The 15,603-nt window shown below is 25.3% G+C and overlaps 1 protein-coding gene across 1 annotated transcript in view; it reads left to right on the top strand.

The window, feature by feature from the left end:
• LOC129965698 (tax1-binding protein 1 homolog B-like) overlaps nucleotides 1-15,603 on the top strand; it is an 86,878-nt gene that overhangs the window by 20,861 nt on the left and 50,414 nt on the right. The window contains exons 8-9 of the mRNA XM_056079807.1: nucleotides 9,459-9,536; nucleotides 11,632-11,685. Of these exons, the coding sequence (XP_055935782.1) occupies nucleotides 9,459-9,536; nucleotides 11,632-11,685 (132 nt within the window). The remainder of the gene's footprint in view (nucleotides 1-9,458; nucleotides 9,537-11,631; nucleotides 11,686-15,603) is intronic.

Here is a 15,603-nt window from a genome sequence, read left to right as displayed (position 1 = left end):
ATTTCTATACATTGATTACGCATACCTTTTCTAATGGAAACCAGTCTAATAATACCATAAGTGCTATTAAAAATGTAAATGCTGGGTTAATCCATTTTCTAACTTTCACTTTTTTAAAATTTGATTTGTAAACTACACAGATTTAAATTGCTTCTTTTTTAGCTTTCAACATTGGAAAAAGTCAGGTGATTAAATAGTTGAATGAAATAATGAAAATGGTTTGATTTTCAGGACAACAAAATAATAATTTTGTTGACCTGAAAAAATTATTCAACAGGGATTTTATTATTAAAAATTGAGCAAAAAAAATGTATGTATATAATATTAAAAATCGCCAAAATTCAAGAAAATTTGTCTGACAATTAAATTGGTGTATTTAAAGATATATAGCAATGAAAACCAAGTTAATATGAAAAAAGTATCAAAATTAAACCAAATAAGAATCCGACCTGAAGACTTTCTCAAGGGTCACCCTCAAGTGGATTAAAAAAAAGGGATTTTTTTTTCTGTGAGGAATACAGACAAATGTCCAACTTATTGATTCCTCGTGATACGAAAATCCACTGAAATTAGACCTAAGAGATAAACCATTTTTACAGAAAAGAAAAGAAAACAATAAATTAGAAGAATACGATGACTAATAAGCAAATATAAAGTAACATAAAATAACCATTTAATAACACTCAGACCAATTATGAAACAAAAAGGAAAGAAATACCAGCAGCAGGCACAATTTTTTTTTAACTTAAGATCTCCCATTGTGTTTTCCGTGACCTAAACTGCTTTTGCTAATGCCATTCAAGATAAAAAATAAATGGAGGGTCTCAGTGCCATTTATTGAGTTATTAATATGCAACGGAAGGTCTATTTTTATTTTAGGTAAAGGATTAATCCCAAATTGTCTCTTTTTGAATTAAAAAATTAATACTGCAGTAGTTTCTGGGAAATTCATTATTAGTTAAATTTATAATGAGATTATTTGTTGCTTCAATATAGGAATTTTTGTTATTGCAAATCCTTTTGATCCTGTTAACTTGTGAGAAAATTAGATTTTTGAAAATTTTAGAGTTTAGATTGCAATGATAGTTACATAGTTTTGTAATTTTAAAGTTGAATTCATCCCTTTCTATCGTAGATACCAACTATTGTTTTATCATTAGCTATTTCGATTTTTAAATCCAGAAAGGTAGCCTCAAGTTGATTTTTATTTGTTTCTGTTAGAATTAAATCTTTTGGATAGCAATTTGTCACAATATTGGCATTATCTTTTATCAAAAGTAAATCAAAAATATACCTCCACCCATTTATTAAATTATATTTAATTTTTTTTTCTTACAGTAATGTAGGAAAATATTAGCCATAGCACTTGAGAAAACTGTTTCTAATGGAATGCCCTTTACTTGTTTATCAAAATTAATTCCATTAAAAATGTAATTTTCAGTAATATTAAAATTACATAATTCTAGCCAGTTATTTTTAGGAATAACATCTTCATTTAAATATTCGTCATATATAAAAGTACAGACATTTATTAATTTTTCATGAGATAGATTGATGTGTAAATTTTCAAAATCAAAAGTATTAAGTTTATTAATGTTGTTATCTTTAAGAAATTCCAGTACTTCTTTATTACTATTAATTATAAAGTTATCTTCATCTTTGATTTTGTCCAGGATAATTTTTAGTATTTAAAGAAATGTTTTCCCATTAGTAATTATATTTGCCAGTGCTACAAGTCACGAATCTGAATTTTAATGGATTTTTAGGAAATTTGACTGTTGGGAATAAATGATAATTTAAAGAGCAAATCTTAATTCTGGTTTTTTTTTTGCAAAAGCTAGCATTTTTTTTTTATCTAATTACTAATTTTCTTCAATTAAAATATAAGTTGCATTAGAGTTATATTCATTAATTAATAGTTCTTTATAATAATATTTACAAATTAAACGGAAATTATTTGCTGATTTATCTATTACTGTAATAACAAATTTTTATTTTAAATTTTTTATTTCTTTTTTTAATGTTTTGCTAAAATAAATACCACGTTCTTTAGATCTGTCAATATCTGTATTCATTTTTATTTTAATTTACTCTAAAATTCTCATTTTCCATTCTCCGAAACCTTCCACAGGCCAATGGTATTTTCTAGATAATTTAGCAATAAAAGTAAATAAATCTTTACCAATAGAAATTAATATTTTATTATGGTTTATTTTTTCTCTTAATCTAAATTTAGTTCCTCTTTACATTAATTCTCGAAAAAGAGCTGGATTCAATTATTTTTAAATTACCTGTAATAATACGACCTTTATCCACATCTATAAAATCTTTAAAGTTTTCTTTTTTATAGTAACAATCTGTTTTATTTATTTTATCTAAATTTTTGCTATAGTAATTATAATGCAATTTTTTTTCTTTAAAGTTGATGTATAACTAAATGCTATTGAAATAGTTGCTTTATCCTATAAAGGAAAAAAAAAAAAAAATTATTATTATGTAAATTTTAGGTAATTTTAGTTTTTTGAAGTAAATATCCAAGAATTTTATCACGTAGAATTCTTTGCAAACATTATTTTTATTATTAAATAGTAAATCGTTTTTTCCAATATTAAGTTTACATTTAATTAGATGAAGAATTATACATTTAGTGTACGAATTTTTAAACTCTTAGTCACCGAATTTATTATTTAATAACCATTTAATTTTATTATTTCTAAGACCAAAAATGTATTTCCTAATTTTAGGAATGTTTTCACCATTGTGTTCCAGATTACAATAATTTTGAAATTCCTCAAATATAAATATAGTTTGAAAATTGCAACCTTTTTGTTTACCTTTTTTTTAATCTTTTAATATAGTTTTCTTTATTTAGAAAATCTTTAAATATATTAAATTTGTAATAAATGCAGTTATTGTTTAAATCTTTATAACCATCCCCATTTCATTTACTATTGACTCCATAAGGAAACAAAGTTTTTAGGTTACAAATATAAATGTTTTTTAGGTCTAATCTTTTGTTTAAGTCAATAACTCTGTCTTCTAGAATGTAGATATTTATATTATTAAAGTTATGGTTTTGAAAATGTTCTAGCTCAAAGTCAGTAGTCTTATTTTTTCATAAAGTTTTTAATATCAGATCTATGGTTATTAATTATTAAATTGAGTTCGGTGCTGGTTTGGCCAATATATTTTAAATTACATTCTGAACAATTTAAAAGATAAATCAGGTTTTTTTACAAAATACTTGTAAGTTTAAAATTTCATTATTGATTTGTTCTTTACCTGCTAATGGACATGTCTTACACTTCCGTTTCCACAAATTTAACATTTTTTTTATATATTTAAGATTTTTATAACATAACAATTGTGCCAATAACTTTTTATCCCTGAATGCTCCTGACACAAAGTTATCTACAATGCCCCTTGGTTGAGTGCACGACTGGCCATGCACATGATAAATTTCCTATTAGCTACTTGCATAATTTTATTTATTTATTATAATGAAGATATATCTCCCTAACGCCAAAAAACGTGGAATTCTCGAAAAAGTATCTAGAAGAATAATCCCAAATATTTTAAAATTTTTTAGAATTTCTTAAAAAACCTTTTGAAAAAAACTCTTTAAAAAACTTTTATAAAATTATTTTAAATATATATATATATATATATATATATATATATATATATATATATATATATATATATATATATATATATATATATATATATATATATAATAAGATAGTTTGGAATTTATTTTTGTGTTGTAATATTTTTGTAAGTTACTTTTGAAAAATGCTAAACATTCAACCCTCTGCTTGACCATTTCTGTTTTTGCCTCTAATTTGCCTTAAAATACTAAAATGGAAAAAATTTCCCATTTTTTTAAAACTTGAAAAAAAAAAAAATGCATATTCAGACATAGATGCATTTGATGAAAATCATTATGTATCTTGGATAATTGTCTTCCAAACACTTTTTCGAATTTCTAGCATCTGATATTCCTTTACTATTTCTATCCTTAACTTTTGTATCTAATCAAATGTTTTAGATTTGATGAATATGTGACATTTAGTATAAATCTGTTCCAAAAGTGATGTTCTTTTTTTGGATATTGTTGAATCATATACAAATCAAGTTTTGTGTTACCATCCATGATTTGTAAAGTGTGCCAACACTTTCTGTGTATACTAATCCTAGGTCAAGAGTCAAATGGACGTCTACATTAATAAATTTGGTATGCAAAGAAGTAAAAATGAAATTTATTTACTTTTATTATGAAGAATTGCAAACTCATATCTCCTTTCTATAATAAATAAGAATAGTTTTTAAAACTTTGTCATTCAGATATTGTGAACATTTACCAAATATTGGATTACTATTGGTTAGTAAGTTCAATTAATTAGGTTCAGTAAAATTCAGATTTTAGCTAAGTTTTTTTAAAATACTAAATTAAATTTAATCTGAATTTAGGGTTGCCACTGCACCTGAAAAATTCAGAGAATTTAAAAATCATCTAAAAAGTATCGAAAATACAGAGAAATTTGAAAATTTCTATAAAAAAAAATACAGGAATTTTAAGTTTCTGGGCTTTGCCCCCCCCCTCTAAAAAATGCCATCTCTGGACATTGCAATAATAAAAGCTAGCATCCATAGGACCAAAAATGGAACAGCTATGTAATCGCAGTAATTCTTCCTGTTTGTACTCGTTCCTCCTTTTTTTCTTTATAGATCAATCTAACTTTGATTTCAGTGACTGTTGTTCTCTTTCCATGAGGTTACAGGATTGCAGCTAATGAGGATGGTAAGACTGCTATAACTGCATGAGAGAATAGAATAAATAATTGGCGTGAATAACACCATTCAATTTGTGGAAAGCATAGTGGGGGTGTTTAGTCACTCACATATGATGTAAATAGGGCTGTGTCGATTTTCGATTTATCGAAAGAAAATCAATGTTTTTGAAAATATCAATTTGTCAATATCATTATCATGAATAATGATTCATGATGAATAAATCATAATAGATCAGTATTCATAATTTGCGTTTTTGATTTCAGGTTAGTGCTTATTTTTGTTGCTCCTCAATGTTTTTCACCTTCAGACTTAATTTTTGTTAGCATTTATAGAAATACTGTTATATTCTAATAGATAAAAAATACTTGTTTTGAGCATATCGTTTTGGAGTAAACTATTTTCTGCTCCCTAACTGAATGATACCATCAACAAATTTGTATTGAAATATAATAAAAGAATTATATATCTTTTATTTTCATTTATATTTACAATTCAAGTAAATTTTTTTATGCTTTATTCATTCTGAATATGGAAAATATCTTTCAGAATAATGGTAAATCAGTTCTGTAATAGTATCTAATACTTTTAAGAATTCAATTTAAAAATCATACTAATTATTGAACTCCAAACGTATTTGTTCAGAAACAGATGCTAAAAATTATTTAGTTAAAAAAAAAAAAAAAAAAAAAAAAACTTCTAGCATTTATCCAATTTACTGTCCAATTCAAATATTCATTATTATTTCATTAAAAATGCATTATTTAGATTTGAAATTCAGAAAAATATGTTTGATTTGAACATTGCCATTATTTCCCAAGCAGTGTTTTGTTCTTTTTTTTTTGTGTGTAATTCTTTTTATACAAGTTTTTATATGTCTAAATTTTGTAATGCATTTCAAAAATTTACTTACGCATATACATTGTAAAGCAAAAAACTAAATTTTTGATTTAATGATTTTTCAAAGTCTGATTTTAATTTACTATAATAACTTTTAAAAAACATTTTTACTGTCAAAAGTGGTATTTTTTAAATCTTTGTATTATTGTTCTAGGCAGCCAAGGGCACAGAGGTTGCAATTTATTATTTAAATACTCTTATTAAATAAATTTGAAATAAAATGCAACTTTTTAAAATAAAGGATACAAATATTATATCTTACTATACAATAATACACTATTAACAAAGGAATATAACCGAGATATGTACAGTGATTGTTCCACGAGAAACAAAAGCTTTGCTTGAAATTAGTATAGAAGGTACTTTTCAAATTCCATATATAAACAATAGTTCCATACCATAAACCATATATAAACAATAAATAACAATATATAATAATAATAATATAAAACCATAAACAAACAAAAAACCATATATAAACAATTGTTCCGTATATAAACAAATATAAACGTAGCAGTTCAAAATTGGAATTTTCAGGTGTGTATTGAAGTTAAAAATTTTGTATAAGTATGAAGCTGTATGTGATCCTAAACAATCTGGAGTAATCAAAAATTGCTGATCAAAGAATGCATCATCGTTGAAGTCTTTCAGATCCCCCTGCAATAATATATTTAAGAGAGATTAATATCAGCGTTTTTAATACAAGACAAAATTACAATGCAAAAGCTTAATCATCTGCTTTAAAATGCTTTCTACACATGTAACATATATTATACACTTGTCCAAACATAGCTATTTTGCTTAAATGCTTACAACACATGTGAAATGAAACTTTGTGTAAGTGTCCTTTTTAAATTGGAATCTCTTCCCTTCTGCCTCAAAGGATACAAGAATGGATAATGGAAAAGAAATCAACACCTCCTAAAATGATGACCATTAGGACTTTTAGAAATTCCAATTCGTTTCAGAACTAGTTTGAATGCTTGATGGATCTTAATCGAACTTCTGATCTCATCGAATTTTTTATACATGTCCAATTTGCATGAATCAGTCCTGGCGATATTTTACGAATAATTTTTTGGATTTCAATCATTGTTCTGTATATTGGTGGAAAATATGTGTTATTTTCTTATCTTTTTAATCTATATGCTTTTTTATAGTATGCACTTTTATATTTCTAAAAGAGTATATATTTAATTCTTTATTTAAGAGAAAGATCGTTTGTAATGGATAAATTTTATTGCTCCGATTTATTTCACTTTATGTGATTAGATTATAAGTTGCATTTTTTTCAAATTTCCATGCAATTTAAAAGAGTTTTCTTTTCTTTTTCTTTTTTTGTTCATATTATCTTTTTTTATTTCCAAATATATAGTATTTTGAATAAATTTAAAAATTCCTGCATTCAGCTGAATTCTTCTTATGTGAACTATTATTTTTCTCTTTATTGTGTAAAGATATTTTAGTGGAAATTTTTCTATCTTTTAACTGTTTTGTTATGTAATCTTTTTATCATTTCCCCCCTTAATTTTAATTTTTCATATTTTATTTTATTTTTTTTGTTTCCTTTCGAACTTTATAATATGCCAAAATGTTGACAGAATAATTGGAAATAATTAGCTAGAATTTTTATATTTAGAAACATTGTGTTGTACTTGAGAGTTGGTTATTTTTTCATTGAGTTTACATTAATGATCGTATATTTTTCTTTTGTTTGATCATAATTAAGACCTTTTCTAAAATTTTTAATGTATTACATCATTTGTTCATAAATAAATATACCGACCATAATATTTGTTATTAATAATTTAGTCATTTCTGAATTACTATTTTTTTAAGTTTGAAATATTAAATTGATTATTAATTTAATTATTTATTTTAGTTATTTGATGTACCTATTATTAAAATTCTAGTGTATGTTTAAATTAAACCTGCCAATAGTACTATTAAAATAAGAATAAAAGTTTGTTATTCATATACAAAATTAATCTTTTAAGACATCAGATTTTGAATTCAAGTTTTATCAAAACTACTTAATATTGCTTGTTAAAGGCATTATTATGTAGCCATCCCCATTTTGTATAAAGAATGAAAGAAACTGAAGTTTTTTTTAATCAGCAGTAAAAAAAGTAAAATTTTAATCATAATTAATATCAGTGTTTGTGAAAGAATTCTACAGATTTTTGATTACATAAAGAAATGCATAGATTTCAATTTAAAAAAAAAAAGAATCTTTTCCTGGATCTTAAATGAGAGATAGTATCATAAATATTTGTCAGGATAAATTACTTCTAAAACTAGCTTCTCATATTATTAATATTCTTCAGTCCTTTCTTTAAAAAATTCTGACATCTGACTTTCTTTTATGAAAGTTTTTTGCATTTTTGTTAAACAGTTACTGAAAAACATTGTCAAAAGAAGCATAATCGAAGAAGCAAAAACATTGGGCACTAATTTTTGATAGAGCTTGTTGATCCTAAAAATTTAAGATCGAGAAAAAAATACCATTATTAAAATAGTGACTACAAGCTACTTAATTACTAATGGGACACCTGAAAGTGAAAAAAGTAGTTTTTTTAGGTAGAGTGTTTTATATTTGTGAAGAATATTATAAAAAAATACTTGAATGCATGCCCAACAATTTTACTATTTTAAAAACTGCATCTTGTTTAAATCCACATTTAATGAAGAACCTTGCTTTTTCCATTCAGTAAAACTAAGGAGTATTGTTATTCCATCATAACTAGCTTATGAGTGGTGTTTGCACATTTCTTCTTATATTCCATATACATAGACGGAAAACTCTGGGAATTTTTCCCCCCTGAATTGAGTGGCAACCCTGTAAATTATTTTATTTCTGACATCAAAAACTAATGATAGAGTTGTTAGTTAAAAATAAATTATATAACTAATTGACTAACATGTTCTTAAAACAAGAATATCAAACTCAAAGTATAATTTGAGTCTTAAAAAAGTTCTAAATTTTTAAGTGCTTACTGCTTACAGCTGAAAAAAAAGAATCCTCAATTTTGTTTTGAAGAACTTTGTATAAGAAAAAGTAAATACAGCTAAAAAATAATTTCCTTCTAAATATTTTATATTTCTTCTTTGTAGTTATTTCTGATGTGTATTGGAGAGATTTCATTTGCAATGCTTTTTTCCACTCCTGACTGGAAGTGATTATCTGTAATTTCAAATCCCATCAAAAATTTGTTTCATTTCGTTAATGAAAATAATTGCCGAGACTGAGACATCCGAATTTTTAAATATTTCTAACAAATTTGTAAAATTCAGGCAACTTCACAGAATTTAAAAAAGAATTGAAATATTTATCATTTTTTTTATTTTCATAAGAGGTACTAACACCACGTTTATCATAAAACATCAAAGGAAGTATGACTAGTTCTCCAACATTTATATTAATCTGGTATACTTTGAGCATATTAAATTTCAATATAACTACCCTAGTGATTAAATGTTGTAATCCGTTAATGTTTTGTACAAAACATTAGCTCAGAATTAGTGAAACCTAATACAAAAATGTTACTTAAAACCAGGATTTAACTAAACTATACAAAATGGAGAAATATTTGTTAATAGCCAAGATGCTTTTAATAAATGTATAGAATTTTTATTTTTGTTATATTTGCAAGACTAGAAAAAGAAAATTAATTCACTTAAAATTTCTTTAACAGAGTTTTTCTTACTAAGGTGTGTAAAAAAAATTTATCTGTGACAGATTGTTCATTGTGACTTACTTTCAGCAACAAATTGAGATCACTGTTCTGAAAAAGAAACTAGAGGAAATGAAAGAGAGGCAGAAAGCAAAAGAATGTTACCAGGTAAAGCAATTAAATATACAATTTTTCATCAGATGTTTTATCAGATGTTTAAAATTCTATTTTTAACTTGAATATATGTTTCTTTCAAATCAGTTTTCAGTGATTATTTAATGTTAAAATTAAATTACGTCTTTTATTGTCCCTTATAGCAATTAGACAGACATTTCCATTTTAGTTAGTTTTTATTTTAGCAACAGATGAGCAGCTCAGTTGTAAATGAGATGATTCTTTTGAACTTGATCTTTTGTTTTAAAGCTTTGTTTCAAATGTCTAAATAAATTATTTTTAAGTACTTTTAATACATTAATGCTTCAAGCTTGCAATTAGTGACTATTTGAACTGTTACTCAGTTATCACAATTTTTTCCCTACCAATCATATAATTTTTAAAATTATAAAGTTATGCACTAGTTGGATTATTTTGACATAGTTGCAACTAAAGTACTTTCATTTTTCTTAAAGAAATAATTTATAACTTTTTAAAATTGCTATTTTGCATTTTTTTCCTTAAAAAATTATCAAATAAGGCAGACATATTACCTTGTAGATTCTTACATTTTGGAGATTTATTACTAGCTATTGATTACACAGTGTGATATAATCTGTCCATCTGTCTCCCAGGTTTATGGATAGTCTTCTACTGAATCACTTGCTTAATTAATAAATCAAAGATGTTTCGCTTTAAATGTTTGAATCAACAAATGAGTGTACTTTCTTCTAAAAACAAGGATGTCATTTCAGTTGTTGATGTTCTAATACCTGACCTAGAGTTGAATGTATGATAACTGATATAAAGTTATTATTATCATTAATTTCAAATTCGTGGAATGTCATGCTTTTGTACCATGCTCATACCAAACGTAAAGCAGTTATATTAAGTTATGTTATGATAGGATCACAAAACCTTCAGTAAATACCCTCCTGTTATTAATAGTTCATAAAGATGGACACAAAATTTTACTGGCTTCTTGGACTGAAAATTTCTTGATTTCTCCATTTCCAAGCATCTGCAATTTACAATTCTTATTCACAGCACATAACACCAAAATCCAAGTGTCTAGAATGATAGGAATATAGATATTGGTTTTAGAAGATTCTTTCTGTGAACATTCATCATTGCTAAGGTAGCATCATTCATAATGGCTTTGACTTTTTAATGACTTTTAATCTTCTAAAGGATTTTTTTTTTTTTTTTTTTTTTTTTAAAGTAGGAACTGATAAAATGCAATGATTTTTTTCTACACCATTGGCACCTTGTTGAGAATTTTCCAACTATCTACACATAATGTGAATGCAACTTCAAATTATAAAAGATATATATCTCCAAGCCTTCTTTAATTGATAAGTCAGAAGTTTATGGCACAGTCATTTTATTAGCATGTGGCAAAGCAAAGAAAAAAAAACCACAATTATAAATGAGTCACTTTTTATTAAAATCATTAAATATGGTTAAGAAATATCAATGAGCAGCTGTGGCTACAACTGGAAAGAACTATATTTACTTGTTGGTTAAATCATTTATAACATATCTTATTAAGTCCCGTCCCCAAGATTCACATTTTAAATATGTATATTTTAACTGTAATATGCATATTTAAATTTTCACTGTAATATACTGTAAATTTTCACTTTATATTTCAACTGTAATATACTGTTTAAATATGTATATTTACAGTCTTATTTTTACGAATCTGTGAAATTTCTTGTTAATATGACGCATTCTGCTTGCCATAATTCATAAACTATTTATTTACATTGAAATTGGTAAAGTCTAGGATCTTAGATTTACTATTTTTGACATTTCATGTCAAATATTTTCCGCTATGTTTTTAAATTTATGATTCACATCAATCTAGGAATTTAATGTATCAAATGTGTCAAATAATTCTTGCATTGTTGTAATACAAAACCTAAAAACTGAAATGCTAGTTGCTATAATCATTGAATTGCTTAATATGATGATTCAAAATTATGAAATTTTATCTAAGTATATCATAGTCTCAAAATGGAGATTTTCATATTAACACATTTCAATTTCATTTCATTAGATTGAAAAATATTGTAAGTGGTTATTTAAATTTATGTACTTCCTTCAGGTAACTACTGAAAAGGGAGGACATTCTATGGAAACTGTATTACAGAAAACACAGGTATAGTCTATTTATTTTAAATAGTTTTTAGATCAAAATATAAATCACATTTTAATCTTGCTACATTAATAAAGTAGTTGATACTAATTTAAAAGACTCCTAAACTTTTTATTTGTTGATTGGGAAACTTTTGTGTACTCCTAAACTTTTGTGTACAGAAAGTTTTTGCAACCTCTAGTATTAGTCAAATGTTGCAGATAAATTAAAAACAATATTATGAACTTTAGATATGTTGATCTCCCTTCACTTTTTTTTAAAGAAATAAAAAATGCTACCACACTGCACATTCTGTATGGGAGAAAACCTCATTGATTGTACTTGTTTTGAAAGCTTTTGTTTCATATGAATACTCATGACGTCTCAATACATCATCAAAAATTGTTTATCATATTCTCTCTGTATTGTAAATTGTAAAATAAAAATTTGGCAAAGCCTAGACGAATAGATCGATTTCATCAATTTTGTTGCTGTCAGCTTGAAAGTTTTGCGATTTTGAAATATATCCATCTAAATTGTTTTTTACAGTTAATTGCTAACTAACTAATGCTATTTCATTATTTTGCAAGTACAATTTTACTTAATATTTTTTGTTTACTTTTTTAATTGTAATTAAATTTTTATTATATTTTTGTTGTAATCTGATAGACTTCATCAAGTTGATTGATTTGGCTAAATCAAAGAGGATTAATATTAATCTTATTAACATTAATCATTTTCTACAATCATATTTTTGGTATAAATATTGTCATAACGACATTTCTTATTAAATGCATATTATTAAAATAACGAATAAAGTATTATATGCTATGATTGTATAATAATAGAACATCTTATTTATTCATTGTACTTGTTTTGAAAGTTGTACTTGCAATACAGTGAAATTAATTGGTGATGCAAAATGACCAAATAGTTCTAGTCATTGAGAATGAGTGCTGTGTCTATTTCGAAATATCTCTCAAAAATCGTGGCAGAGGTAACAGCTGATCCTAATGGCATGTCTTGATTTTCTGAGCTTTCATATGAAAAAAAAAGGATCAAAATTGATGCATTAGATATTTTATTTTGTGTTATTGCATGAAAAATCTTCCGAGAATGTACAATGATGTTTTTGAGATATCTCTCAAAAATCGATGATGGTGTAGAATAAGAGTCCATTAATAGCATTTCTAAATGTCATTAACATTTATATAAATGAAAATTGGTAAAGTCTATATAAAGGTAGGGCTGGGGGACTGATTCTTTGGCTTTCTAAATTGCTTTACAAAACCAAATATATATATATATATATAAATGATGGGTAATTAAAAAAAATCATATAAATGATGAATCAGCATTTAGTACCAATGATGGCTGGTAAAAATTTAAAACTGAAGATAAATATAAAAGAAATTTAATTTCAGAACTTATTTTATAAATTTTCTGAGTTTACTGAAAGAATTATTTTCTAAATCATTTTGCTTTAAAAAAAAAAAATTGTTGGAATTTTTTTATTTGAGACTTTCTACAGCACCAAGATTCTCTTATAGTTATTCGTGATTATATAATAAATTGAATAGTTTTTGTGGCATTCTTTTCTCACCATCTTTCTAACTTATTTTTTTTTATATTATACTTATATCAATTAAGTTTTTGATGGCTCTCATACTACTTGATTTACCATATCAGCTAAGCCAATAATTTATGATAGAAGAGATGTTTGTTAACTTATAGTGTCAAAATTCTTAGATGTCATTTCAAGGCGAAGATTAACTCCAATATGTATTCGAAGGTTGTCTTCATGGAAATTCACTTATTAACTTGCATTTCTATTACATCTGTACGAAAACCAGGAAAGCTTTCAACAATTAGGCCACCTGCTATGTGCAGTGTATCGTAATGCTCCATATTGATTTTCTATTTTTTTTAAAAAAATGATCTTGCTTAAGAATACACCTAATGTCAGAACTCATAATCGTCTTATGCCATGTTTCCTGTAAAACCATTAATAGGCATTAAACTTCTTTAAAAAAATAGATAAAATAATGAAACCAGTATATTAATATGATGTCTTTATAAAAGATTTTATAAAATTTGAGCTATATTTGCAAATGTTTCTCAGAGTTACCTACAGAAAATCTGATGATATAAATACTCTGAAAAAAACTTTAAAACACAAATGCATATACTTTAATTGCTTTTTATGGTTTATTTATTCTTATCTATTATAAAGAATATTTGAAGAAAACAATATAATGATTAAATCTGGTGGACACACCTGTATTTTTTTCTTCTTAAATCTATATTAAAACTTTTAAAATTCAACTATGTTGTTCTGTGTTAGCAATGACCATAGTTTTCCAACTTTAAAAGAATGGATAATCAATCAAAATGTTTTATCAGTATTCTACAGTCATAATTTAAAGTCGTAGTTTTTTTGTTTTGATATGATTTTCAACATTGGTGACCTGATTACATTAATAACATTAAAATAGTCCCTTAAGCAGGTAATATTAATACGATTGTGTTCAGCTTTGATAAACTATTTATTACATTAAAAATATAATAAAAATATAATTACCATGATATAAGTAAAAGCAAACAAAATTTTTGTTTTGTATTATGACTTCAAAATAATAACAGCTTGTTCTTTTTTTTTTAACTGTATTTAAAAAAAATGGCAAAATCTGACCAGATACTAAAAGTTCTATCAAACTTTTATATTCAAGTATATCCTGAGATGAAGAGGAATGGGATATACTATCTTTGCTGATGTATGGAGGAGGATTATCAGTATACATGTGAAAGAAAAAATTTTTTAAATGATTTCCAGATTCTGATATGGGACTGCTGCTATTTTTAAAATTTTATTTTTAAATATTGGACAATTACTAGATGTGCCATCAAGTGAAGCAATTATTAATTGGCACTGGAAGCAAGGGTTGATTTATAGTCTGAGCTCCTATATCATTTTGTTGCTAGGACAGTACTTACCAAAATACAATTGCTGTGCTGCTAAGTTCGAGTTAGTGTGATACTGTGTTTGTACAGCAAACGTTTTTATTTTCTCTTAACATTTTTTTTCTTTTGTGTTCATTTAAAATTCTCTATATATTCAACAAAATACTCAATAATTTAAAAATAATATTAAGCACAAGAAATTAATTTGTTTCATACATTTTAAGTACACATCTCGCTCTGAAAAATGTTTTTAATAAGAGAAGGGCAATATTTTTCTTATGTGTTTCAATATATATATGAAACTGATTGCCTCAAAAATTTACAAAATTCATTCATACTATATTTTTTTTTGAAATTTATATCTCTTAAACATTTTTCTTTTTATGCAATAGAGGGGAAAAAAAATTGATGATAAAGCAATTTTTTACTATAGTGGATCTATTAAAAATCAATGCAATTGTGACATCATTGAAATTTTTTTCTTATTTTGATGTAGTAATTTCATTTGTATTTGCAAACGAATTTTTTTTCTCGTAGTAGAATTATTGTTTAGTTCTGGATTATGTGTTGGTAAAAAGTATGGGTAGGAGAGAACTTGCACAAATAATTTCATTCTTAAACACTCTGCCAGTGTGCATATGTTATTTTTTTTAACTGCAATATACTTGAATAAATTTGACAAACAGTCCTGAGATATGACTGGTTGGCTAAAAGTTAGTCTAGATATGCATTATCTTCTAGTATTGGTTAATATATTTGCAAAAAAAAGGGGGGAGGGGGTTACATAATTGTAACTTTTCTGAAATTCAACACATGAAAATATTGTTCATTCTTTTATTTTACTTTGATTTTAGTCAAAAGAGTTTTTCAAATGCGATTAAGAATATATTGTGCAATAGTTAAAAAAAAAAGAAAACAAAACAAAATCGTTCTGAGGATATTTGATTCATTTATAAAAAGTCGGTGAAATTTTTTGGGGGA

This window comes from Argiope bruennichi, chromosome 4, assembly GCF_947563725.1.
Source record: "Argiope bruennichi chromosome 4, qqArgBrue1.1, whole genome shotgun sequence".
Taxonomy (NCBI): Eukaryota; Metazoa; Arthropoda; class Arachnida; order Araneae; family Araneidae; genus Argiope; species Argiope bruennichi.
This window is presented reverse-complemented; position numbering and strand designations above follow the sequence as displayed.